General features: G+C 45.9%; 1 protein-coding gene across 5 annotated transcripts in view; it reads left to right on the plus strand.

The window, feature by feature from the left end:
* Positions 1–23,303, plus strand: part of PPFIA3 (PTPRF interacting protein alpha 3) — a 400,966-nt gene extending 377,663 nt beyond the window's left edge. For 4 of the 5 annotated variants that reach the window (XM_069200869.1, XM_069200871.1, XM_069200872.1 and 1 more), the window contains 3 exons: positions 651–822; positions 16,153–16,220; positions 22,964–23,097. In XM_069200869.1, the coding sequence (XP_069056970.1) occupies positions 651–822; positions 16,153–16,205 (225 nt within the window). In that variant the 3' untranslated portion in view covers positions 16,206–16,220; positions 22,964–23,097. Of the gene's footprint in view, positions 1–650; positions 823–16,152; positions 16,221–22,963 lie in introns of all 5 variants that reach the window. The other variant, XM_069200870.1, reaches the window with a different exon arrangement.
* The last annotated feature ends 3,021 nt before the right edge of the window (positions 23,304–26,324 follow it).

The raw sequence follows: 26,324 nt of genomic DNA on the forward strand, positions 1-26,324 counted from the left end.
ATTTCCAAACAGCTGCTAGAGCTTATGTAGGATCACAACCACTACTGACACACAATATGTCATCTTTGATTCACAGTGATTTAAATAGAGGAACGTGTAATACTGCACTACCCATCCAGAAATAGAGTCTCCCCATTAATTTGACTTGCTTTAACTTAATTTAGTTTCATATATTATTCACTCAGAATACATGTATTTTGTTACAAATGTAGGCTAGAGAGCGAGGTTGCAAGAACATACAGGTCAGATTTACATAACAGCACAAAATGGAAGTTTAGGTTCATTAATAGGGAGGACAGGTAACAATAATATAAAAAAAAAGGTGCTGTAAACATCCTTATTACTCTTAAACAAGATCTACAAACGGTTATAACTGGGAATTCTTTCTATTTTTATAAATGCCCAGATTGGCAAATTAATGAATAATTTGAGGTACTGTGTATGGTACATGGCAAACATTTAAAGATTGGCATCCTGCAATTTACAAGAGTTCATTTGTAACTAGCTGTCCTGTGATAGTCCTTTCACTCCTTCAGTTTGCTCAGGAGTCCTAGGATTTACCCCGGACCACATGTGGCATATTAAATACACGTTGGTCTGCTGCGTGTCATGTTGAGTGTGTGACATACCTCTTCATTTGTCTTGTGCAGGAGAGCACCAAGTCCTTCAGTCGCTCACCTTCCTGGAGGAAGATGTTCAGAGAAAAGGATCTGAGGGGAGTGAGTCCAGATTCTGCCGAAATGCTGCCAGCCAACTTCCGCACTGCATCTGTGTCCTCCATTACCTCACCTGTGGTGCAGCTCCGCAAGATGCAATCTGAAGGTAATAATAAGAGTGAATTTACAGAGAGTACTCACAAAATGACTAACAGCATATTGGATTCAAGACATAGTACCATGTAGATACAGGCTTTGGTGACATGTGAAGCAGGAGCACTGGCAGTACACGGGTACAGGTAACACAGCACTGGGCTGCAGCACTTTAGACACTGGTCTGGCAGCGTGTAGACACAAGTGCTTTGGAGGAAATGGAGGAAAGCTGGCTACACACAACCAGGGAAACCACAGAACCTGAAACACTGCTGCATACACATACACATAAACATGACAATGAGGTAGCTAGCCCAGCAGCACTGAAGACCCTGGGGAACTAGCATTACTGCTGGATCAAATTAGTGTTGGCACATGCGAGTGCACCTAGTGTCACGAAGAGTGGTTGGGTAACATTGATTTCATGGCAGCACTGCTTCTTCCAAACCAGGCCTTCCGGGTGCTCTTGTGTACCTAATATGTTACTCTGATGGCATTCTGCCTTTCCCAGTGACCTAAGACAAGGCTTCGATTGCAATATAGTTTAAAGTGTCAGTAGGATGAGTAATACTAAAGCTTTTCTGACCCAATGACAGTATACAAGTAGCTTTACAGCAACCGTTCATGTTTAGATCCTCAGATCTTCCTAATGGTTCAACCATTCCAACCGGAAATACAGCAAGTGACCCTAAAGACAACAACGCAATTCTGAAATGTAGAACTCATTTAAAAGATCGTTTATTCAGTATCATTTGTAGCTTGAGAAAATCCTGTCTTCAAAAAACACCCTAAAATTGTTGGCAGTGCGCCTGGTGCTGCTGGAATTTATTACCCTGATGCCTTATGCTGAGCATTCTAGTTCAAATTCTGATAACACTGTGAATCATGATTTTCTGTATCCACAAAGGAGTTCACACCAGGAATCTGTCAAGAGCTTATGTGACTTCGGGTATAGGGTATTTTACTAGGTATATCTGAGTCTATGACCCCTTTGGCTAAAGTGATCAATATGAAGGCAGATACACTCAGCGACTTCATGTCCGCTTTCATTCAGTGGAATTTCCATAATGGAGATGTCCGATGAAGGCGTCCAGCGTGGACTAAATTTTTCAGCTGTATTAATTATTTTGTCCCAAAGTCTGTGCTTCAGAAGATCACACATCATAGAAAAGTCATCTGATTACCTGGACTGTTAGTCATCTGTTTAACTGGACTTGGTTTTCTTACTTCTTGGAACTCAGCCTTTGCCTGCAAGTTTTCTATGAGTGAATACTTTATTTCTCAGCAGGAAAGGACAGGCATTCACCCCAACTCTGAAAACCTCCTTGTTTGAATGTTGAAACCACTAGAATATAGGGTTATACCCTGCCTGGGAACGTTATGGCCAGAACCCTATTTGCCTGACACCGACCCGTGCTGTTGGTCTGTTCTGGAGGAGAATTTCTCAGTTATGTATGAAGTGTAGTATGAGCTCTTCTAACAACTAACGTTCTTGAGGTTCTACTGTTTATACTTTTGTGGGTCTTGGTAGCTATTTCTAATTCTTCCATTCTCAAGGATAAAGATCTTTTTTAGGTTGTGAATTGTTGCTGTTTCAGTGAAGGGTTGCCCAAACCTTTTCCTACTTTATTCATCGCACCTGTGTGGGGCCCTAATTTGGTGCATATATGTTAAATTAAGTTATTTTTTTACCTTTAAGTTTGTGTCAGTTATGGAAGTTGACAAGATGGTTATTCCTAAAACCAGAAGGAATTGAGCTTCAAGCTCTTTTTGAAGAATACTTCTGACTGTAGAATCCTTCCTTTGAATACATCGCATGCGCAAGACTGGATCCTACAAACTTTCTCTATAACAGTTTTCCAGTGCATCTCTGGGTGGCGTTGTGCAGCTCCACGCTGACTCCACATTCTCCCAAAAGTGAGGAGAGTAGCCACGTAAAAGTGTTGCCCCTGTGTACTGATGTCAGTATTTTCATGCCTTCCAACTGGGATCTGTAACTTCACTCCCTACTTTTTCAGTTTTCCAACAACTTATAAGTGATTTCACAAGTGTGTTGGTACAGACTTGTGCTTTGCCCCAGGATCTAGGATTGCTGCTCTACCCTGTTGGCATTGGCACTGGAGGATAATCCTATGCTGATGTCAATGTTGGACCCAGAATTTTCTCCGGCACAAGCCTGACGATGTTGCGGTATGACATCGCAAAAGCGTAACTGGTCGTCCTGCATTCTCATTCTATACTAGTGCCTCTGCCACATGGCACCTACCAGCAGAAGCTCTGATATATTTGATTCTAATCCTAAACCACATCAGAGAGAACCCCAAGATGTTGTTTATGATGGTGATGGTGATGGGGATGGTTTGCTCACCCATTCACTATACTGATGATGGCATGTACATCGATCTACAGAATGCCAGTGGGCTTGACACCTCGCCTGAGAAAGAGGCTCCCTCATTTGCAGTGATGGTCTGGAAGGCACTTGAATTGCAATTGCTCTGAGTTGATATTAAAGCAAGTGTTCTAATGAACTTTTTATGGCCGCAGACAGTCACTTCTGAGCCCTTGCTTCCTTTTAAAAATGCCATCACTGATATTTTGATTGCCACTTTTCTGAAGCCTCATTCTTGCTCGTTTGTGAATAAGCAGGTTGCCAGTTGTCACAGACCAGCTCCCAATGTCAAGTTTTTCTAATCAAGGGCTCCATTTCAGAGAGTTTTATTGACCAGAGAGGCGAGCGCTATCTCAATTCCAATCACTACTTTGGATAGGGAATCCAAGAGGATTGAGGCTTCCAGAAAGCGCATGTTTTCTTTGGCCAATCCTATCATGGCTAATTATAGTTGCTGTTCGCTTGCGGGGCTGTTGCACAGCAGTCCTGCAAGACCTTAGGGCCTCTTTACCCTAGATGGTCTATGATGAACAGGAGGCAGCCAAATATATTATCCGTGCAGGTCTGGATATTAGATTGTCTGGGGAGGGAGTAGTTAGGATTAGTGTTGTCCTTCATCAGCATGCTTTGTTGCCTTGGACCGGCATTCTAGCAATGTACAGGCCTCACTCATGAATATGCCTTTTGGTGAGTCCCGCCTTTTCGATTGAAGCACTTTTTATTAGTGCCAGAGTGTTTCTTTGGACTGTTGACCCGTGCCAAACGATTTCTGCATCAATTTAGAAAGTTTAGAGGCTATTCCAGAAGATTGGTATATAAACAGACACAGCCTTCCCAAGCAGTTAATCAGGCAACCGGTTCAGACTGTAGGTGTGAGTCTGGCAGGCAGCATGCGAGCCAACAGGGACATCAGTCCTCCAATTTATCTAACCCCTTCTTCAATGGGCACCAGATCACTTTATTTTGCCCATAGTGGGCCATTTCCAACCAGTAGGAGATAGGATTCAAAATTCCCTCCCAAGTTGGCCATACATCATGTCTGATAGTTGGGTCTTACAGGTCTTTTAAAATGGATGTGCCCTGCCTTTTCTGTCTGCGTGCCTGCTATTCCTCCTACACCAGAGCGAATTTCAGACAAGCATCTGTCCATTCTGTTAAAGGTGGTGCAGTTATTGCTCTCCAAGGGTGCTATTGAGAGGGTCCTAGACTCAAAAAGGAGGCATTTGATACACTTAGGCGGTCATTCTGACCTCGGCGGTCTTTCCAAGAGACCGCCGAGGGACCGCCGTACGGAAGACCGCCAGTGCTGGCGGTCTTCCGCACAGGCCATTACGACCGTTGGCAGCGCTCTGCCCGTTTCCGGACGAAGAGCCGCCAACAGCCATACTGGCGGCAGGCGGGGAAGTGGAGGTAGTTCCACCTCCACCGCCACGCCAACAGAACACCGCACAGCGAATCACGACTTGTGATTCGCTGTGGCGGTGTTCTGTTGGCGTGGCGGTATCGGCGGTGCTGCCCCCATGGGTCCCGTTCCCTCCCAGAGGATCACCGGAACAGGTAAGGTGATCGTCCGTTAGGGAAGGGGGGTGGGGGGGCTGTTGTGAGTTGTGTGCATGCATGGGGGTGTGCGTGTGTGTATGTGGAGGGGGCGGTTGAGTGCGTGCATGAATGCGGGGGGTGTGCATGTGCATGAATGCGTGCATGAATGCGGGGGGTGTGTGTATGTGCATGAATGCGTGCATGTATGCGTGCGTGTATGTGTGTATATGTTGGGGATCGGGGTGGGGAGGGGGTCCTGCAACCTTTTGGGGGTGGCAGGGGTGGTGGGGGGGGGTAGGGGAGGGAGTCGTGGTGGGGGTAGGGGGTGGGGGAGACCCCTATCAGTGCCAGGGAAGGGATTTCCTGGCACTGATAGTGCTTACCGCCATGGATTTCATGGCGGTCCCAAACCGCATGAAAACCATGGCGGTAAGCCGGGGTCAGGCGGGTCGGAATTCCGCCGGCGGTATGTGACAACCGCCGGGCTGGAGACCCAGGTCTCCAGCCCGGCGGTCGTTACCGCCGTGGCGGTCGGAACGGTGAAGCGGCGGCTGGCCATGGCGGTAACCGCCATGGTCAGAATCTATGAAAAAAGACCCGCCAGCCTGTTGGCGGTCTTACCGCCGCTTCAGAGCCGACCGCCACGGTCGGAATGACCGCCTTAGTCTTTCTGGAGAAGGACGTGGGCCACTTGCCTTTTCTCCACCTTTGGTCTCTGAATGCCTTTTTATGGATGGCCAAATTGAAAACGGTCCCACTGACCATGATTCTGTCTGGGTTGCGCCTGGGTGACTGAATGGTGTCCTTGTACTTGCAGCGTGTGTATTTTCATATGCCTAATCTGCAGTCCCACAGGCATTATCTGTGGTTCGAGGTATACCACAAACATTTACAGTTTGCTGTGCTCCTCTTTGGCTTTACTAGCACACTTCAGTTGTGCAAAAAATTTGATGGTGGTGGTTGGTGCCCCTCTTTGGAGGTTGAGGATACCTATATTCCTGTGCCTCGGGAACTGGCTTCTGATGGCAGGCTCCCCACAGTCAGACGCCAAGTTGGCCCACATCTGGGTGACGGTCCAGATCACTGTCAACAAGATGAGGAACCAGACTACTTCTTCGGAGAGGCTTTCACTCATTAGGGCTATCTTGAACTCAGTAGAGTTCATAACTTTCCCTCGACCAAAGTGAGTCTGGGACATTCACTGTAATCCTGATGTTTCAGGCTTAGTCCAGTATCATAGTAGAGCCACTCTGAGGCTTCTTGGCCCTTTAGCAACCTGTATCCTCCTCCTCAGCTGTGAAGGTGGCACTTGTGGGCTCTGCAATGGGGTTGGAAGTTCCATTGGGCCTGGCATCAGGCAATCCAGGTCTTGGAGGGAACTTCTTAAGGTTTTCAGTAGTGGCTGCTCAAAAGCAGTTGGTCCAGAGGCAAGCCACTTTACCACCCTGACTTGATGGTGGCGATGGATGCATCCCTGCTGGGGTGGGGAGAAAATTTGGAGGACGTAAAGGTCCGGAGTCTCTAATCTTATGGAGGGCGAACACCATATAAACCCGCTGGAGTTGCAGGCCATCCATCTGTCTCTGAAGACCTTCCTCTTGCCCATCAATGAGAGGTTAGTGCAGGTTCTATGTGGAACTGCAAAAAGCAGGTTAGGGTGGAGTCCTGTGTCAAGAGGCTGTGCACCTCTGGAGGTGGTTGGAGCACCAAGTTATTTCCCTGATCACAGACCACCTAGCAGTGCCCCTGAATACCAGAGCAGACAAACGGAGCATGCAGCATCTGGCAGATGACTAGTTGCGTCTACATCCAGAGGCAATGTAGGGTGTGTTCCAAAAGTGGTGGGATCTTGACAAGATCTTTTTGGCACATTTGAGAATGTGCTATGTCAAGAAGTACTGCGTGTTGTAGTTTCGCAAGAACACTTCTTGGGGAGATGGATTCAGCTGGAATGGAACACCTGACTCCTGCACGCCTTCCCCTCAGTGCCCTGAGGTCTGAAAAAGATCAGAAATGACTGGGTCCAAGTTAACCTAATAGCTCAAGATTGGGCCAGAAGAGTGTGGTATCCAAATCAGGCTTCCACTCATAAAGATCTCCTATCTCGGTAATAGGGACAGGGTCATCCACCAAAATCTAGGCAAACTACACCTTCATGCCTGGATATTGAGTAGCGGCAGTTGACTGAGTCTGATTTGCCACCTGATGTGGTGGATGACATTTTTGCGCCCTTCTATGAAATCAGTTTATTCAGTCATAGAGACAAATTTGTGGCTTGGTGTAGCGTTCGTAAGACCGATCCCTTGCAATCAAAGCTGTTGGATGTCCTTATGTTTGTTTGGCCTGGCAGGGCCTTGCAGTGGGCACTATTAAAAGTTATTTGTCAGTCCTTTCAGCCTTTTTGCCTTTGGTGGGCCAACCACCCTTGTGTAAATCCCATCAGATGACATTTAATAACGGTTTGGCATGTATGCCTCCCAATCCGTTAGTGATGCCACAGTGGAACTTTAACTTGGTCCAGAAATTGTTAACAACAAATGTTCCCACTCCATGTCTGAGGGTGCAGAAAGGGTAAATAAATGAAACTGACATCAAAGTGAGGGTACTGCTAAAAAAAGTTTTTTTGCATCCAGTCTGGCACCTGGGGAGTATTCTAATGTGAGGAATCTGCCATTAATCCCTTCATCATGATTAAGGTTTTACTCATAAAGAGGAAGGCTGGTTATTTCAGTGTTTTTGAGAGGGAATCCATCTTAGACGTATGTTAGACAATGACTTTTACTCTCTTTTTTATTAAGGTTGATGTCATAGATTTTTACTCATTGAGACAACTAGAGACACCATTTTTGTAGGCGCTATAGTTGTTCTACCAGCCATTCTACAAATAAAGGCTGCAGCCGAGCCAAAGGTAAGCCCGTCGGCATCTGGCCGAGACCAAACAGGATATCTTACTCACCAGAACAACAGCGAGCTTTGCAAGTGAGTTTAAAAGATTCCTGTTTACATTCAATCAACCTTAGCAAGACTATGGGGGTCATTCTGACCCTGGCGGCCGGTGACCGCCAGGGTCACCGACCACGGGAGCACCGCCAACAGGCTGGCGGTGCTCCCGAGGGCATTCTGACCGCGGCGGTTCAGCCGCGGCCAGAAAGGGTAAACCGGCGGTCTCCCGCCGGTTTACCACTGCCCTTGTGAATCCTCCATGGCTGCGGAGCGCGCTCCGCAGCCATGGGGATTCTGACACCCCCTACCGCCATCCTGTTCCTGGCGGGTCTCCCGCCAGGAACAGGATGGCGGTAGGGGGTGCCCAGGGGCCCCCGTAAGAGGGCCCGCAAAGTATTTCAGTGTCTGCTAAGCAGACACTGAAATACGCGATGGGTGCAACTGCACCCGTCGCACCCCTGCAACTACGCCGGCTCAATTCTGAGCCGGCGTCCTCGTTGCAGGGGCATTTCCTCTGGGCCGGCGGGCGCTCTTTTGGAGAGCGCCCGCCGGCCCAGAGGAAATGTCTGAATGGCTGCCGCGGTCTTTTGACCGCGGTGCGGTCATTCAGCGGCGGTACCTTGGCGGACGGCCTCCGCCGTCCGCCAAGGTCAAAATGACCCCCTATATCTGCTTGCCGGCCCTGCGGTGAAGTCCTATTAGGGTCGGCGGGGTTCAGGCCGAACAGTCAGTCTGAGGGCAGGAAGAGTTTGGCGAGCGGCTTCCTCCAACCGCCTAATGAGGGCCTAAATCTGTTTTCTCCTGTCTCTGAAGAACAGCCTGATGTTCTGTTCCTCACTGAAACATGGCTCCATGAAATTCCCATGCCAGACGTGATTCAGGCCTTGCCTACACGGTACTTTATCTGTAGCAGTGATCAAAGGGATAAGATGGGAAGGGGATATTGTCATTATCTATAGAGAATTACTCAAATGTATCTATACACCTATTACTCTTCCAGCTTGTAAAAGTAGTTCTTGTTTGATAATTCTCACCCCTACTTTTACTTTAACCATTACCAGAGCATTGAAATATCTGCCCCCAGGCCCACATTCTCAGTTTCTTCATGTTCTCCCTGACGTAATCTCCAGTTTGCAGTGAACCAAGCTAATTTCACCCTTCTGGGAGATTTGAATATTCACTTAAATAGTTCTGTGCCAGGTACCTACTACGTGATCTAGCACCCTTACAGCTTATTCAACATATTGACGGTCCTACATACAAGAAAGAACATCTAATTGATCCTGTTTTTAGTAATCCCCCGAATTTGCGTGTGTCAAAACCCCCATTATCTGATAGTGATCACTCTGCTAGGTCAAAGAGTAACCATACAACACAGACAATGAGGCCAGATCATACCTGGGCTAAACTAAATCCCACTGAATGGGTAGTTATCCTCTGCAACTTCATACCTGAACTAGGTTATATTTCCTCTGCAACATTAAAATTTACAGATGGGATTGATTGGATTAAATATTCCTTAGACCATACCTTTCCATTTAAAACCCTCAAATGTGCATGGCAGGACAGACGGTCCCCAGGGTCTAATTCTCACTTATTCACACTAAAAAAAGGAATGCAAATGATTGGAGGGGAATGGAGAAAGTCCTATAAATTCATGAGCAAACAGGAATATAAGTAAGAGATAAAGTTCCATTCTGTGATTAGAAGTGCTCAATTGACCTACTATGCGTCTGAAATAGACAAGTGCTCAAACTCAGTTTGAGACATTTTTCAAATAGGCAAATCTTTTACTGATCTCTTACTTGCCAGCTGCCTAATTCTACCTACTATGGCACATTTTAATGACCTGTTCAGTGTCTTCCTAAAAAAGGTTACATTTACTAATCATTTTTCAGATAGGGTCAGGCAGTCTTAGCTTAGTACCTTCCCTTCGCAACCTAGGAGTCCTAGGGAACCTTTTTTTGTCCTTTCGCCCTATTAGTATAGAAGATTTATTGGCACTATTTAATGTGGGTAAATCAGGCTGACCACTTGACACCCTGCCACTACATATTTTGGAACTGGTGGCAGAACAGATGTTTACAGTACTGCAGGAACTGCTCAGTCGCTCTAAGGAATGGGGTAGTCCCTTCCCTGTAGAAACAAGCAGCGTTAAAATCATTGCTAAAAACAATCCACTTTGGATCCACCACTTCCTGAAAATTGCAGGCCAATCTCCCTATTATCATGAGTTTGGAAGTTAATATTCACTAAGTCACTATTCTTAAAAAACAATGATATCCTTCACACTGTACAAACTGACTTTAGATCATATGGTACTGAGACGGCACTATTGGTAGTAGTACTTAAAATGCTCGTTGATCAAGGGGACTCCGCAACAGTTACATTATTAGATCAAGTGTGACATTTGATACTGTAGCACAGCTAGTCCTTATTCATAGACTTAAAAATGTGGGTGTAAGTGTTTGTGCATTAAATTGGCTTACTTCATTTCTTGAGGATAGTTCTCAAGTACTCGATAAAACATGCTATTCAAATATATACCCTTTTTAATGTAGAGAACCTCAGGGGTCTAGATTGAGCCCGAATCTTTGTGTATCATCTGGTGGAGATTGTACAAGCTTTTGGCCTCTCATTAGTCACATATGCAGACAACACTCAAATAGCCTTGTCCCTTTCTCCAGAAAATCGCTCAAAAGTGTATCGAATTTTACTCTGCATGAAGCAAGTGGCAGAATGGATGGCTAAGTGCCATCTTAAACTTAACGGTGACAAAACTAAAGTCATGGTGGGGGGTAATGACTTGAACAGCCAGCCTTCACTCGCCTGGCCAGATTCCATAAGAAATCCTCGTAACCCTAAAACATCCATAAAAAACGTAGGGATCTGCTTGGACAACATACTCACCATGGAAACGCAAGTCAGGTAAATTGCAGGCCTGCTATGGCACGCTTAGAATGCTTCGAAAAATACTATGGGCCTCATTACAACATTGGCGGGCGGCCGCACTCCCGCGGTGCCCATTTTGACATCCCCGCTGGGCCGGCGGGCGGAAACCAGCGGGGATGTGGGGCGCAACATGGGAGCCGGCTCCAAATGGAGCCGGCGGTGTTGCGGCCGTGCAACGGGTGCAGTTGCACCCGTCGCGCTTTTCACTGTCTGCATAGCAGACAGTGAAAAGCCGAATGGGGTCCTGTTAGGGGGCCCCTGCACTGCCCATGCCAGTGGTATGGGCAGTGCAGGGGCTCCCAGGGGCCCCTCGACTCCCCGTACCGCCATCCTTTTCCTGGCAGTTCAAACCGCCAGGAAAAGGCTGGCAGTCGGGGACTCGTAATCCCCTGCTGCCCTGGTGGATTACTACCGCCGGGGCCATTGTGGCGGAAAACCACCGGCCCCGGCGGTGCGACCGCGGCGCTTCCGCCACGGTCGTAATCCCCCAGGAAGCACCGCCAGCCTGTTGGCGGTGCTTCCGTCATTTTAGCCCTGGCGGTCTCGTACCGCCAGGGTCAGAATTACCCCCTATATCTACTACCTTGCTGATGCTTTCACGCCTTGACTACGGAAATTCCCTATACTTAGGCTCCCCATGTTACATTGTCAAAATGGTTACGGTTAGTTCAAAATGCTGCAGCCCATCTCCTATTGAAAGTCCCAAGACATCAGTAGGTTTCAAGCTCACTGGCACTGTTAGATTGGCTTCCAGTGGATCAAAGGGTACAATTTAAGGCCTGCTGTACTACCCGGAGGTCGTACACACAAAAAAGGCTCTCAACTGGTACAATCTTTATTGCAACCTTATGTACCTGTTATGGTTTTGACGTCTGGAAACTCACGATTGAGGATGACCCCAAATGTTCACGGGCAAGAAGTGGAGGGCACTTCTTCTCCTATTTGGTACTAAAGATTTGGAATTCTCTACCTATCAGGCTACACAAAATTAAAAATGAAGTGACCTTTAGGAAAATGCCAAAGGAATGGCTGTTTGTTTAGTTGAGGTTGACCCGACTGGAGTTAAGTACTCCAATTTAGTGATGGCTCAGAGGCCTGTTGGTGGGTCAGCGTTTGAAGGCCCATTGAGTAGCCATGTGGTCTACAAACTGACTTGAATAGACTAGACTCTTATGTGAGGAGTGAGGTACATTTTGCTTGAGAATTTCAACAGCATGTTTGATCCAATATCTGTACTCACCATGTTTATTTCCTTCTCTGTTGTGGGTATCCAACAGAAGAACAAGTAATTTGCCTTTGAAAATGCTTATTTTGGAGGACTCTAGGTCTTCTCTAAGATTTCCTATCACTCTCCTGCGTCCCATTTTCTGAGGAAACATAAGGTGCAATGTGTTGTTTCCCATTGGTTCTACTGTTTCTTTTGATCCTGACCTGTGTAAAGCAGGCATAGTAGACAGAACTGGCTTAATTCGCAAAGGTGACACTTGTTTGGAGCCATTGCATTACTTATGGAGCAATTGGTTTTCTGACGTTTTATCTATGCCCAGCCTGTTGCTTGGTTCACTATTTAGTTGAAGAATATGGATTAAGATAGATTTTCTGGTAGAGGTTTCAAGCCACACATTCCTCACCTTTTGAATATTCCCCAGGCATCAGACTGGATCTGGAAGCTTTTCAGCAGTATCTTGATGCGCTTTCAGATGGCACCAAACGGCTGCGCGCTACCTCCGTACTGCTCCTGAAAAGATGTGTGACCTCTACATAGGCACTGGTCCTGCATGGTGACGACAGTTCTGTTCTTTCTTCAAAGATCCCTTTGTTTCTCTCAGAGACATTTACATAAAAAGATTTCTACAGTGTGCAAGGGATGTCACACTCAAGCCCTGTAGGGACTGTTCAAAAACACATGTCTGTGATGGATCCCCACCAGGTTTATCTGTTGTGCGTGAATCGAGACACAACTCCAAGACCTGTAGTTTCTGCCCATAGATGAATCCAAAGGCCCTCAGGGGCAGCGAGGCAAAGCTTTACAGTGCCATGCATAAAAAGGCTCCTCGCCAGGACTGTTCTAAGTTGTTGCTGCATCGAACGTTCGATCCTGGTCACGTTCTCAAAGTTGGGATAGCCATTCTCGAGGCTGGTCTTCATTACAGACCAAAATGCCTAGTAAGTCAGAAAAGAAGCACAAGAAGTCGCCTCTCGCATTAACCTGAACAGAAGTGAGGTGGTGCCACACCTCTTGATCCTGCTCCCTAAGTCACCTGACGTCAGAGCCTATCCTACTGTTGCTTCTGGCACAACCTGAGTTTCTGTGGCCTAGAGCCACATCAGATCAAAGAGTTCTGCACAGCAATGCCATGACTCTTCAGATCCCTAGTGATCCCCTGTGGGGCGCCTTCAGGCTCCAAGGAGCCAAGAGGCCCTCCATCTGGAGTACCACTAGCAAGTTTGCTCTTGGAGCCAGTTGGACACTCCGAGCCCATCTTACTTCCGGGTAAATTTCCAACCAAACTTTCGGCACCATGATCTATGCCAACCTGTGGAATTTGGCGCAGATACCGACTCCATCGACGCTGGATGAGGAGGTCCTGAAAGTTTGTTTTGATGCCAGTCTGACCTAAGTCGCACCTAATACCACTTGAGGTGCTACCTCCTCTACCTGCATTCCCTTTTTGGTACTGACTCCCACAATGACCGTGACTCAGGTGACAAGTTTGTTCAACCTTACCAGGTAGATGAATGGTATGATGACTTACAGGAGGCTGGTGGTCTCGATACCTCTCCGGAAACAGGCTTATTCTCACTCACTGGGCCGGCCACAGAGGAGTCCGCTTCCTATGCCATAATGATGTATATCCAGCATGATGTTGACCTCCAGCGCACCATCTTGAAGGTTAAAACCAACGTTATGACAAGTCCTCCAACCAGGGCAAACATCTTCAGAGGCCCTGCTTCCATTAATAAGGCACTAATAGATAACTTATTGGGGGCTTGGACCAATCCTTATTCTAGCCCCCATGTCAATTGACAAATTTGCCAGGCACCCTCACGTTGCTCCAGGTGACTCTGGACCAAGTGATCCTCCCAGGTGGAGCTGAATCCAGCTATATCATCAAGATAAGCTGCAATGAAGCTTCCATACCTGAAAGTACTCTGTTGACTAACCTCTGGAAGGTAGCAGGTGCATTCTTCAACCCAGAGGCCTTCAGGTGTAGAAAAAGCAGACCTCTCCTTCGATCTTGCGGTCTATTTGCCAATAACCTGAAGTCAGGTCAAAGGTGCTCAAATAGTTGGCTGTCCCCAGAAGTTTCCAAGGCGGCACTCGCTGAGACGCTTTGTCTTGAGTGGAGTTCAGGACTCATATATGCCTTCCGCCCATACAACTTCTGCCCACAGTTCTCAAGAAGATCAGGAACGATCTGGCTCAAATCATTCTTGTGGCTCCAGACTGGGCACGGAGAGTTTGGTATCCTGAGCTTCTGAAATTGATCATCGATCCTCTGATCAGGCTGCCCCCTTCGGGAAGATCGTCTGTTGCAGCAGCAGGGGAGGGTCCTCCACTCAAACCTGTCAACTCTCCACCTCCTTGCGTGGAGATTGAGCAGCGACAGTTGATAGTTTTTGTTCTTCCTCCTGAGTTCTGTCAAGTTATCTTGGCAGCCAGACTGCCCGCCACCAAAACGGTATACGCCTACCATTGGCAAAAATTAGAAAAAAAATGGTACAGAAAATTCTATAGACCCTCTTTTGCCTCTCTTTCTGATATACTTCTCTTCATTCTTACCGTTGCCCAGCAGCTAAGTAACTTGTTCTTCTGGTAGGTACTCTATCAACTCTATCTGAGATTTCTCACTGATCCTCTTTCCCCTCCCCCCCAACTCTTTGTGTTGTGTGAACTGGACTCTTTTCCTATCTTATAAGGTTCCAAGCCTGAAGAGATGCACACTAGGCAAAGCCAATTTGCTGGCATGCTCCATGTCTGGGGGAGCAGACAGCCTACAAAGCAGTTGAGGTTAGCGTGCATGTGTGGATTTTATAGGTGGCTCAGTTTGTCACTTTTGTTGCAGAGCCACACGGTGAGCAGGGTTACTGCTAAAGATTTTCTGCATTCAGTCTGATATCTGGAGAATATTCAAAAGGTGACGAATATGAGGGTAGATAGCGTATTTACCTGAAAGAGCAATACCAAAGTAACTTTTTTTTCTGATGGAGATTTCTAATCGCAGATTCCTCGCTGCATAAAATAATTATGCTCTCTTCCCTTTGCAGATACTTTCTTCCTCCTACGGCTCCCTTTAATTACTACTGAATATTCTTGGTGCCTCTGGTGCTAGAAATATCTGGACCTGAGGTCCTGAATAAAGCATTTGTAAATTAGAGCATTGTTGTCTCTGGTCAACAATGAAATTCACCAGTGTGGCACCACAAAGTCCTAAGTGGAGCTCCAGATTGACTTGAGACTAAAAATGTTTCTAGGTTTCTGACAAAAAATATATTTTTCCAAGAAAATAAAGTATTAAACAGAATTTTCATTATTGAAGGCAGGTAAAATGTTTCTCTATTTTAGATGCTCTCTGTAGAACCACACACCTAACCTGCCCTGTTCCCAAAGGGCTGCCATCTTGTCCTGTTCCTAATCCAAACATATAATAGAATGTTTCCAGCAGCTTGTTTCTATAAAACTTTGAAAGTCGTATATGGTAAAACAAAATGTCTACCCCAATCATGCTTAAAATAGAAGAGTTTACAGAGCCTAGCGGCAGGGAATATTGAAAAGCTTGTAACTCTAAATATGATACTTTCTGATGGAGATTTCTAATCGCAGATTCCTCGCTGCATAAAATAATTATGCTCTCTTCCCTTTGCAGATACTTTCTTCCTCCTACGGCTCCCTTTATTTACTACTGAATATTCTTGGTGCCTCTGGTGCTAGAAATATCTGGACCTGAGGTCCTGAATAAAGCATTTGTAAATTAGAGCATTGTTGTCTCTGGTCAACAATGAAATTCACCAGTGTGGCACCACAAAGTCCTAAGTGGAGCTCCACATTGACTTGAGACTAAAAATGTTTCTAGGTTTCTGACAAAAAATATATTTTTCCAAGAAAATAAAGTATTAAACAGAATTTTCATTATTGAAGGCAGGTAAAATGTTTCTCTATTTTAGATGCTCTCTGTAGAACCACACACCTAACCTGCCCTGTTCCCAAAGGGCTGCCATCTTGTCCTGTTCTTAATCCAAACATATAATAGAATGTTTCCAGCAGCTTGTTTCTATAAAACTTTGAAAGTCGTATATGGTAAAACAAAATGTCTACCCCAATCATGCTTAAAATAGAAGAGTTTACAGAGCCTAGCGGCAGGGAATATTGAAAAGCTTGTAACTCTAAATATGATACTTACCTTTCTCATAAACCACTTGTTAAACTAATTTCTTGTTCAACTCCAGTAATCTCTGTTGTCAGTTATTTATGTCTGGAATGTAGGTGTACCACTCAGTGAGTGTTTTTGTGTCTTACAGGTGGCACCTCTGGAAATCAGCGTGGGGAAAATGTCAGAACCTACTCCTGTTAATATTAGTCTGAAGAGGTAAGCTTATGATGGCACAAAGAGCTGATACCAGCTTAGATTGTTTGGGTCTACTTGGATAGAAATGATAAGCAGAGTATTGAAAGTTTTTTATTGTTTTGTTTTTTAATTGAACTTTTTGTAGAATCACATTGTGATGGTCATCAAAAAATAAAAGGCAAGTGAAAAGATACATTGTCATTGTTATGAACAAACTCCTAGTTAATGTTATGTTCAGCGCTTCAAGAAGTAAAGGTGAACCCCTTTACAGGTGGCAAGACTTGTTAAGTACATGCAGATAGTGCTGGGTTGTCTTTGCAGACTTCATAGTTTGCCACAGCAGCTAGTTAGTATTAACAGTAGAAAGACTGAACAACAAATAAACTTGAAATTAAATGCCAAGTACAGCAGTGTTCCGTGGCATTGGTTGTGTGCAGGGGGCAAGCACATGGTGGAGATGCGAAGATATCTCCACCTTGGGCAGTTATGGGCAACTCAAGTGCAGGCAGACAAATTGGTTAGAATATCAAATACTGATGTGGTCTTACATGAAGCTGTTGGAAAGAGACCAGCCAAAGGTATTCTGGAAGCCAGAACGATCCTGTGCGAATGATTGCAGACCAGGAGTGACGCTGAGCACCATCGCTGAGCAGGAAGGATTCCAACAGTATTGATCTATGAAGGAAGGGCGTAATTTCTTTGAGTGTAGAAAGTTTTAATGAGCTCCTCCCAACCCAGCGAGAGAGGATGTTTCCAAAGACCCCTGGCTTCCTCGCGACAGAGTAAGTTGCTCTCGGCCTACACCTAGAGAATAACTACACATTGACACCCCGCCACAAACAAAAGCGCTGCAGCCTTCCGGAGGCAAGTAGCTGAAAAGTGCAAAATAATTGCCAGATCAAAAAGGCTGGAAAAGGCTTTGTTTTTTGAAGGCCACAAAAAATCCTAGGTCGTATATATCTCACTTGCACAAGCTGTTGTACAGAGACACCTCTTACAGCTGACCAGTACCCTCAGCCCAACAGTGAGTAAGCCCTGGGCATATGCAGAACGTATGTTACAAATCAGCACTCACCAACTGGCGTCGAGGACGGGAGGAGTCCACACCAGGCAGAGACTTGAAAAGTGATAGAAATATTGGTGTTTGGGGAATTTTATTGATGGTGAAGGAGAGATTAAATTGGAGAAGGTTCTTAATGGAGAAATTGTAGTTTGCCATGATGGTTAATTAGTAGGCTGCTGAGCAGTAGGAACTTGGGAAGTAAGTTGTTGTTCTGAGAAAGTTTGGTAAAATTAGAACTAGTAAAAGGGGACTGGAAACAGTTAGAAGTTAGAATGAGAGGTTATTTGTGAACAGTGGGAATGATTAGTGCATGGGGAGGGGTGTTTGGGTAAGATATTGAAAGAGAAGGTTCTGGAGTGGGTGACTTGTGAAAAAGATTAGTATGGAGTGGGCAGTTGGAGTGAAGGGTTCATGCGGAAAATAGACTGGAGGGGACCAGCTAGGAAAAGGTAAGATGGGTAAGGGATTTTCAGTGGAGGGAGGGAGGTAGGGAGTAAATGATGGAAAATAGTGGTGGAAATGTTAGTGGTGAGAAGTTGGGTTGGTGTGGAAGTTATCAGTAGAAAATTTGTTTTGTTTAGGTTGATGTTGAAGGGGAGGGATTGTGAAGCTGGAGATCAAAGTTAATGGTGGCACTAGGGATTGTGAAAGAGGAACGATGAAGGAGGGGTTGGTGTGTAAAGGAGAGTGCGGGAAAAGATTTTTGGGAAGTGTGAATGATTGTTTGCTAGGGAGGAATAAATCATGGATGTAGGGAGAGCTGATAGTGGAAAGGTTGGTTTGGGAGCAGTTCTTAAGTGAATGAGATAACCTTGGAATGCCAGTAGTGTGTATTATCAATATTCAAATGATCTTCCATTGAAACCAGACTTAAGTACTGTTGATCTGCATCCCCACTAATAGTTTTGATCAAATAACTCCCCCGTATCAGGAACCTTAGCAGCATGTTCCTAGAAAAGGGGACCAACAAAACTTCACTGAACTGCCTTAAACACAATTATTGAAGAAAATCTCTTTTAAGATGGCAGATTCCTTTTTTTAATTGTTTTTTTAGAATATCCTGAGGCGGCAGACTGGATCCGGAAGCTTGGAGTGCTTCAGCACGCTGCTAGGTGGCCCAGTACTGCCCTGCGTTGACTTTCTTCCACCCCAAAAGTGACAGAGTGGAGCCTCAAATAAACGCCACTCCTGCTCGTCGCCATCAGTTATTTTCTCCCTACGCCTCCAAATACAGATCCTGAGCTCTACTCCCCCTTTCTTCTTTTGTCAGATTGACAAATCTTTCCTTCAAAAAATTAAAATCCAGTGTGAAAGGGAACAGTGTCAACAGGGACTAAAGGCTCAATCCATTCAGTGACTGTAAGAAACAGATGGCTTTTACAGACATGCACAAGGGGTACCTTTCGTATTTTCTCTTGGGGCACTACTTCAGGTTGTGTGGCAAATGCGCCCTCATGAACCCAAATGTAATCCGGACTATGAAGTGAAGGCAACAGTCCCCAAGCATTGAAAAAAGTCACAAAGTCCTGCTCTAACTCATAGTGGAGTGGACGGCCTTGTTCCCACCCTTGAAACCGTTCACTCGACAGGTCCTCTTTGCGATCAAGGTCATCCGGTAAGTCAAAGCCTAGGCTGAAGTGGAAATAGAAGAAGGATAAGTGGGACTCGTTCCATCCTGCAACTTGTATCTTTAAAGAAGTTGCAACGTCGTAAAGGTGCCACTCAGTCTCGCTCCTGATCACCAATTCATTATAGATCGTAATGCACCCCAAGTTTACTAGGTCATCTGCAAAACTGCAGCAGATTAAGGCATTTAGGGAGGCCTTGTTGTGCACTTTTCGCACTCATCCAGTTTCTTCTGGTGTGCCTTCGGGCCCCACGGATCCACAGTAGCCTCCAGTCGTCTTACCATTGGCGGATCTGCCCTCTGTGCAGTCTGTACCTCTTGAACACCTCTGGGGTTTCACAAGATCATTATCAATAAGGCAGGACTCCTGGCTTTGTCAAGGTGTCACCACATTAGTAAAAGCAGAAAACTTGTTATAATCCACCATTGCAATTTCTTTGAAATCAGTGGGGTAATATCAGCATTCAAAGCAATTCGCTGTAATGTAAAACCTTGTGTTCACAGTCATTACCATTGTCAGTGAATTATTACAGTGAATGGTCAGTAAAGCATTACAGTGAATGATGCATCTCAGGGTCTCAGTTCTACCTTTCTTATGCTGCTACTGCAGCTTCAGGGCCAACCAACTGAGGCACAGCAGAGCCTAGAAGCAGAAGCTACAGTAGTATGTTAAACAACCTAAAACATCTCCCTGGGCTATTAATATGCCCCCCTGTGAGACTTACGGCAGCTTGTGTGGGACTCTGGTGGGGGCTGCTAAACTCCCGGTAGCCCCCAAAACACTTCATAAAACACTTCCTACAACATTGGTGGTGCCCCTGATCTTCCTGACGAACCACGGAAGAGAAACATGCAAACTCTAAGACTCGTGCAGGAGTTTATACGGCCCTCTACTGGGACAGAAGACCGGGCCCGCAAATATATAATGAGCAGCTTTTACCACAGACGTTTCTATTTTTGTTTCTTGGTGCTTCGCTCCACACTTATGTTTTATTTAAATAGACCTGGGTTCCTCTGCTCCTCCCTGGAGCACCGAGTCCTGTGAAGTCCTCGGCCACGCAGGGAGCCCAGTCCTGGGCACACTTGCCGCCTTCTCATTCGCTGACACAGTAGTGCCAGTACTGAAGCCAGTTTCTTTATTCTCCTGCTTCTGCGTGGACAATGATAGGGTGAGTGCAATTAGCCACGGGTGTCCCATGCTACTCTTTTCACTCCCTTTAGCCCAGTGGGGATGTGGTCCCCTTGGACACATATGCGTCAATCAGACGTGGGGAGCTTGGATCCCCAAGGCCTTAGGTTTATTTTTATTTTTTAAAATATATTAAATTTTTCCGTGTTGTGAAATAACATTATATTACGTAATATCTGCTACATAGCACTACAAAAACTCCTGACTATACATTAGTAGATGGTGCAGTCACCTCAAATCACATTGACACTCATATGGTTCCAAAAGAAAACAACAAATATATCAAATCATTATTGTATCAGACTATATTCACGTAGGGAACTGTGAAATGCAACCAATTCAGAAGAGCTGGCCCTATAGTCTGTTTTGACTGAGCTTTTTTTTAAAAACATTTTGTCGAAGCTTTTTTTGAGGTTTACCACCTAGTGTGGCAGGATGTCATCTAGGAAGGCCTGTTTAAAGCCCTGCACCTCCTGTCACCAACGGATGTCAGTGACGGACCCACACCTTGTTTACCTGTGTTGCCTTGAGCGCGACCACTACTCGAAGTCATGCTCCAACTGCCACGCAATAAACCCAAAGGCTTTGAGGGAGTAGTCTCTCAAGCCCATGGCAGCCTTGCGACTCCGTTGGTCGAAGTCCTATCAAGAAGATGATACCGGGATCGAGTCTGAGGTCGGCGTCCCATTAAAAATCTTTGGGACACTCGAGTAAGTCAAAACACAAGAAGAAGAAGAGGTAGAAGCATGCTTCGAATTGTCCGTTTGCGGATGTGGGAGCGTCTGCATTCTAGACCTCACTCAGCGGTCGAGCCTGCACCTGGGCCGAGTCCGCGCTTCCCCGAGTTTTCGGTACCCAGAGTGACACCCCACCCAACTCAAGGAGTTTTGATGCCATGTGCACCATACTTGGGCGGCGCCACCCCTTCAGCTCCACGAGGTAAGCAGGGGATCTTACTGATTTCATGCTGGCAGCTCTGACACCTGTGGGAGCCCATGGATCCACTTCTGGATCTGTACCGACGCCGGTCAAGCCACCTCAACCTTCCAGGCAGAGGCCCCTGCTGGATCCGTGCCAGCAGCTTTGGCACCTGTGGGGCCCCTTGCATCCTCTTCTGGATCTGGACCGACGCTGGTGATGCCACCTCGACCTTCCACAGCACCAGTCCCAATGCCAGTTCTCTTGGCGGTGCCCACCGATGACGTCATCCCCATTTTGAGCCAGAGGGGCATCGCTCAACACGCATCCAGCGTCATCAAGAGCCTTGCCTCCCAGATTGGATCCTCAGCCCTATTCCTATATGCTTGCCCTCAGGGAGGAATGGGATCGGACACTGGACCCTGAAGTCCAGCCTTATGAACATGACATGGATTGGTGTGGGGAACTTGGTGAAGCCAGTGGTCTGGATACTTCCTCATATGCTGGCATACTTTCTCCCCCTACTGTGGCTATGGAGGAGGGAGCATCCTCTATAATGGGGTTGCGGAGGGCTGCGGAAGCCCTCGACCTTCAGTTGCCCTCGGTGGAAGCCAAGACTAATATCTTGACAGAGGTGCTTCAGCCAGGATTCTCCTCACCTGAACCGCTCCTCCCTTTTGATGAAGCCCTCACAGATGTCCTTTCGCATACCTGGTCCAAACCCAATACAGGAGCTTCTGTGAACAGAACAATCACCCGCCGCCACCGCCCTGCCCCTAGGGACCCAAGATTCCTCACACAACACACCACCCTTGAGAGTTTGGTGGTCCAGGCTCCCACCTCCCATGTCAGCCTTGGCGAATTCTGTATAGGGAATCAATGGGGATAGAGACACTTGAGAAGAAGAAGTTTTCTTCCTCCAGCCTGGCATTGCAGTCTGTGTACACTGCATTCCTTTTGGGCCGCTACTCCCATGCTCCGTGGGATATGGTTGCTAACTGCTGCCTATGGTCCACGAGGAGGCCCAGGCCATGCTCTCCCAAGCGGTAGCAGACGGGAGAGATGCAGCAAAGTTCGCAATTCTATCTGTATTCGACATGACCTCCTCAGCAGGCAGAGTGGGTTTGTTGACAGTGGACCGTAGGCGCCACATCTGGCTAATTACCACTGGCTTTTTGGAGGATGTCACATCTTCTTTGATGGACATGTCCTTTGGTGGCTCCTGTCTCTTCAGAGACAATGCTGACTTGGCACTCTAAAGATTTAAGGACAGTTGGGCTACGGCTCGATCCTTGGGGTTATATTCCACCTGCGCCATCCCCAATCCACTTTTTGACCCTTTCGTGGCTATGGAAGGGGGTAACAACCGCACCACCTCAAGACAAGGACTATTGGGAGGTGTATTGTTTACATAGGGGTTGCTTGGGAAGGATAGTCTTTCAGCAGAGTTTCGATATAGGATGTGGAAGATTTGATGTAAAGCATGTGTCGAAGGAGGTAGCATTGAGCGCAAGATGATTTGGGAAAATATTTGTTAGCTGTGTGTACAGGCAGTTGTTTGGTTGGGGCCATGTGTGTGTGAGAGATGGTTCAGGTTTTTTTTTAAGAGTTTATTCAGTGGGGGAAGGATCAGTTGATGACAGAAAAACAGTTGATGAGAAAGAGTTGATGAGGATTAATATGAGGTTGTTTTGGCTCTCATTGAGAGAAGGGCAAGGGTAACACTAATGGAGGGCTTGCTGAAGGAAGAAGAAGAAATCACGAGGGAGAGTTGAAAGAGAGAATGAGTGTTACTGTGGCTGTTTGTTTAAGTAGAATTTGGTGATTAAGGGCAAGTCGGTGAGGAACGGTTTTGTGTCTTGGGACAAAAACAATGTAGGTAGGTCTTGTTTTCACTTTTGGAATATGTGTTCTGTTATCATGAAAATACTTAACTTATTCATTCCAATTTGTGTCCTCTCTTTCAGGTAATGTAATTGGGCAATAAGGCCACAGGAGGCACTTTTTCATCCAATGAGGCACAGAAGTGGTGATGCTGCACTTACTAGCTGCAGACTGTCCTTGCCTTGGAGCTAGAGTGTGGATGGGTGGTGCCTTTTCCACAATCCTTTGGAAGGGACAAGAAGAATGGGCAGCAGTGAAGCTTCCCTGTTCACACTGTCTTTCTACGGACTAGAGCTCACATTGCATGGTATCCCACGGGCAGTGCAGAGCACGGCAGGACACAAATATCCCCTTTTCTGATTTATTTATTGGTGGGTGGGATTGCAGGGGAATTGTGTGGTTCTTTTTTGACAGTCAGGTGTGAAAAATAGGGATGAAAAGTGGAAAATATGTACAGAAACTCTGAAACTTCTAATTCTGTATTACAAAACTGAGTATTCAGCTGTTCTCCCCCTCCAGGAATCCACGAGCCATGCCAATTCTGTTTGTTTCCATCCCATGTTTGCACCAGGGGAACTGGAAGGAGTGAGGCCTGCTTATTCCAGTTTCAGCTGGGGTTGAAGGTGGAAGAGGAAGAGAACTCTTGTGTTTGTTATATGTTTGTGTCTGAGGATAACCAGTACAGCAGGATAGCAACTTGGAGGATATGCCAAGGTCACGTGCTGACAGGCCGGTTGAATCTAAAGCCCATAACAAGTGCTGTTGCCGGGTCTTTATAGAGCTCATGTATTATTGTCAAAGTGAGTGTATGGGTGAAATTTCCGCCTCCTATGGAGTACTCATCTAAAGAGTCTATGAAATGTTTCCTCAGGAAGATCTCAAATTTAGGCACACATGCATTTAAATCAGACTATATAGATGTATCTGTTCATTGTGTGACTTTCTGATGGGTGGACAGTATCACACGATTCACAGGTCAGTTACTTGATTGACATGCTTTGTCACTGAAGGTATGGGCAGTGTTGCATGATTTGTAGGTCTCTGCCTCATTAGAATGGCTGGGTTATTGGAGGGCATGAGTGCTACAGGTTGTCTGGACAAAGCCTGTGCTTGTACTGGCTCCTGGTGCGTTTTGGCAGAATCTCGTGCTTTAGCCTGCTTTGGTTGGGGCAGGCTAATGGGAGGCAAATATTTTTGAGGATCAAGTAGTGATTTATTATTTCTTACACTCTTACCCAACAGTGGCTGTTAAGCTCAGGAAAAGTGGTATTTTGAGGGTTATACGTTTTATCAGCTGATCCCACGTAACCACTAGCTTTAGTTTTATGTTTCACAAATCTAAAAACACTGGATATCTCGACAAATGGGCTCCCCAGATAATTCCCAACTTAGTTTGTCATTGTAACCTTTGCTCAAGACCTAATCTCTCATCATCTGGCAGCATCTTTTTTTTGGAAATCACACAATTTTTCTTGTTTCCTCAAAAGTACAGCCTCACATTTTAACCCATCTTCCTTTTTCTTTATAGGAGCTCAAAATTAGTTTGTTACACGTGGAGCTTCACATACATTTTATGGAGCTAGGATTTTCAGTGCCCTGTTTTTTCAGTGTAAAAAGCATTACACCTAGCTGACTTCAAGCGATTTGCTATAGCAGTTTCTAGTAAAATCTTCTCCTAACATTCTCAGACATCCTTCTACCTTTCAAATATATCATGCATGTTGTTCAAGGATCCAGTGTAATCTCATCCAGTTTAGGCAGATGATGTAGATTGAGTAATCCTCCAGTTGCCATTCAGAGGTGCGGCACAAGATGAGTTCCACCACCAAAATCTTCTTGCCCTGTTTCATATGACATTTAGGGCCTGATTACAACTTTGGCGGAGGGGGTTAATCTGTCCCAAATGTGACAAATATCCAGCCCGCCGTATTACGAGTACATTATATCCTATGGAACTCTGTGGGCGGGATATCTGTCACATTTGGGATGGATTAACCCCCTCCGCCAAAGTTGTAATCAGGCCCCTAATCTTTACTTCATCCAAAATGTATAATAATATCTGATGTATAATTTTATCTACAGATTTATCACCTTCAGACATTTTCAAGGTGCCAGACTGGATTCAGAAACTTCCTGCAACAGCTCCTGCGCACCATGAGGTGAGGCCATCAGACTCCGTAGCCACCTCGTCCTGCCTCTAGAAGTGATTACACAGGCCTGCATGTAGGCGCCACCCACATGCGCAGATGTCCATTCCTTACTTTCTGTGCCCTTTGATGCAGATCTGGAGCTCCAAACTTGTAGTCCACGTTCACCAACTTCAAAATATTCACAAATAATATTTTTTAACAGTATGACCAGTATTTGAATGTTTAAAAAATTAGGAGAATCGTCTAAAGCCAGTATTTATTTCCCCTTATCAGTACATACTTTAAACAATCATATATAGGAAGAAAGCACTTTAAAATGTGTTCTAGAGCTGCCTTAATGATCCACGAATCACGACTAGTAATTAAAATAAAGACAGAAAGACCATGTTAAAAACAATGTTAAAAATGAATTCAGGTGATTTTATATAAACTTCTATTTAACTATCACGTCTAGGCCTTTGCAGAATATCAAAATGTGAACAGATGACTGTTGTTTATCTCTGGGAAAATGGCAAACATATTCTCTAACTGTGCAAATAGGGAAAATGTGCCCTCTGAAAACAGGATTTAAACTGTGCCACACGTGGAGAAAACATGTCAGACACAGACTTGCATGTCATCTGCCTTTGGTGCCCACGTCCCAGGTGTGTCTTGAAGTCTTGTAACTAGTGCTCCCTGATGCACTCCAAGGCTATCAGAGAGAATGAAGTGAAGCGTTACATTGCCAAGCACAAGAAGCGAGGCAAGTTACATTCAAAGTACCTGGCCCAGTCTGTGTCACAGTCCTCCGGTAAGTCCAGGGCGAAGTTGAAGGACAAGTCTTGGCTCAAGCATGAAAAACCTAAATGGGAGTCACCCACTCCCTGTCACTGCTGGTGCGCAGTTAGCGCTGTAATGACTAGACTCTACTGTTTTCATTTAACTCTGGCCCCATTCCTCAGTTAAAGCAGATTCACTTTGAATTTGTCAAGCTCTTGTCAACTCTACAGCAAGATGGTGCGTTCAAGGAGGCTAGACTGCAGCTTTTACGGATAATTCAGGATACCCTAGAGCAACTTCAGCCCCATAGACTAGCTGGCACCGCAATTGGACTCCTGCTAGCGGGGCATCCCTGAGACAGACTAACTCTGCCAGGCCCATGCCCAGCTTCTTTTTGGTGCCTGGCTTCCCCTCCACACCTTTCCCCATATTCGCCTGGGAGATTGGATGGTGTAGGAAAGTGCCAGCTTCCTTCAGATGGTGCCTGGACTTGCAGGATGTCTACTTCCATGTGCCTTTCCTGCAGTTCCAACAA

This window comes from Pleurodeles waltl, chromosome 7, assembly GCF_031143425.1.
Source record: "Pleurodeles waltl isolate 20211129_DDA chromosome 7, aPleWal1.hap1.20221129, whole genome shotgun sequence".
In the NCBI taxonomy this organism is placed as follows: Eukaryota; Metazoa; Chordata; class Amphibia; order Caudata; family Salamandridae; genus Pleurodeles; species Pleurodeles waltl.